This window comes from Magnolia sinica, chromosome 19, assembly GCF_029962835.1.
Source record: "Magnolia sinica isolate HGM2019 chromosome 19, MsV1, whole genome shotgun sequence".
Classification (NCBI taxonomy): Eukaryota; Viridiplantae; Streptophyta; class Magnoliopsida; order Magnoliales; family Magnoliaceae; genus Magnolia; species Magnolia sinica.
The window spans coordinates 58704987-58707006 of NC_080591.1; the positions used below are offsets into that span (position 1 = coordinate 58704987).

At 48.7% G+C, this 2020-nt stretch overlaps 1 protein-coding gene across 1 annotated transcript; it reads right to left on the reverse strand.

Annotated features, from left to right (window-relative positions):
- Window positions 1-334: 334 nt before the first annotated feature.
- On the reverse strand, window positions 335-1584 carry LOC131235265 (uncharacterized). Its single transcript, XM_058232401.1, has one exon. The coding sequence runs from the start codon at window positions 1517-1519 to the stop codon at window positions 983-985; it is 537 nt and encodes a 178-aa protein (XP_058088384.1). The 5' UTR covers window positions 1520-1584; the 3' UTR covers window positions 335-982.
- Window positions 1585-2020: the final 436 nt, after the last annotated feature.

Consider the following 2020-nt stretch of genomic DNA (forward strand, 5'->3'; position numbering starts at 1 on the left):
TTGGGTAGAATCTATGCACAGCACGCGTGGCGGATCCCATCATTCATCTCTTCATCAAGCAATAGCAAAGTGACACGTATACGATCGTCAAACGGCTATAAAATCATGACACTATTCAACTTTTACAGCAATCAACTGACGCGTGCTGACGACTTAAATGTCACCCCATGGCTCACGTTAGCAAAAACAACCACTATTAATTACAGTAGAAAACTCCTTGGAAATGAAATTGATATTTATTGCCCCTATTTTTTTATTTTTTAATCTTAAGTCTTAACTGCCACTTTTTTAATTCATCGCTCTTTTGCTTTTGTCGTTTGGAAGCAAAAGAGAATAGCGACAAACAGAAAGGGAAACTATATAAAAATAGAGGATGTAAATGTCAATTCCAGAAGAAAATCACAAAAGCCAATTAACGGGACGCGGTGGTACCGTACAGAAGTGGGGGCCACGTTATGAATTCAGGACATCAAAACCGTCCATGTGATGCGTGACCTAAGTTTACCCTCCTCACCAAAGCCCAATCCAAAAGTCAGGTGGGCCACACCACAGGGAACAAGTTCTGTTGGACGCCTACCGTTGATTTGAATAGGAGGCCCACCGTGTAGTGTATCTGCAATCCGGTCCATTCAAACCCTTCATCTGGCCTGGATGAAGAAATCAGGCTATTCTTCCACTCAGGTGGGCCACAGTGCAAATCAAGGGTAGCCATTCCCTCCCATCTTGTTCCCTGTTATGTGGCCCACCCAAGGATTGGATCGGGCTCATTTTCAGTACTTGAAAGTAAAATAAGGCACATGCATCTGATGGACGGGTTGGATGTCTTGCTTAAATCACGTGGGCCCCACATTCGCTCGGTAGCGCAGCTACAAGTAAAAGAACGCCGCGAAAAACGATTCCGGCGACAGCTTTCATTCAACGAAAGCACGACCGCCGAGATTTCCGCCGGAAATACCATCGTTTTCCGGCAAGGGCGTCAGATTTACGGCGATGCTTTGGACTCCCGAGGCGGAGACGACGACGGCGTGTAGAAAAGAGGAGAGTCGCAGGGCGTCGAGAAGGGCGTCGGCTCTCTCACCCCTCTCTCCAAATCGTCCGTCGCGGCGGACAGAGACACCTCCCTCTCTTCATTGATCGTGAACAGTACCCTCGACGGACCGTACATCTTCGTCCATTCCGCGTCGTCTCTTTCCCCGTTCGCCGCATCGGAGCGTGCCTTAGTGGAGAGGGAGTCAGATTCCGGCCGGGAGGGGAAATCGGCTCCGGCGGAGCTGAGAACGTGGCCTGGGGTTGCTCCGGCGGGCTCGACACGGGACTGGTTCTTCCAGCAGAGGAAGAAGAGTAGCTCCTTGGAAGGGCTGACGTAGGGGTCGCCGGTTATGTCAGCTCCGGCGGAATTTTCACGGCGGAATCTCCGGCGCCACCAGACGATGTAGAAGAGCTCTGCTGCGAGAGCGAGGAGAAAGAAGAGGAAGACTGAGGCCAGCCCGATGCCGAGATTGCTGAGTTTAACTGTCATGATTTTATGCAGGAATATCTCTCGCTCTCTCTGAAAACTTCTCTTGGTTTTGTTTGAGATAAATCCAGAACAAATAATTATTGTGTGCGTTTTATGCGCTTCACTAAACAGTAGCAACTCATCCGCTATGCACGTCCCACAATCCGGACCGTCCAAATCATGGGTCAGGTACATGATAAAAAACATCTGGACACTGGGTTTAAACGGCTGGCCATTGCTTTTTTTTACTTGTTTATTTGACGGCTGACCGAGGAACAAGATTTGAACGGTTTGGATTTGCATACACGTGCCTTCAATCGAGACTTGCAATGGCGAAAAACCAGGACCTGTGTAAATTATAGTCCACGTGACCCATAAATGCGGTCCACCTCTTTGATGTAGACCTGCAGATGGCCCGTGACCATTTTCATTCAATGTGCCCCGTAATCGGAAATGGCGATGGACCCGATTTGGAATGGTTTGAGGCAATAAAACTAATGTCGAGCCCCACTTGAAAATTTG

Excerpts from the sequence above, each read along its gene's own strand:
- LOC131235265 (XM_058232401.1), bottom strand. The coding sequence starts at position 1,519 with ATGACAGTTAAACTCAGCAATCTCGGCATCGGGCTGGCCTCAGTCTTC.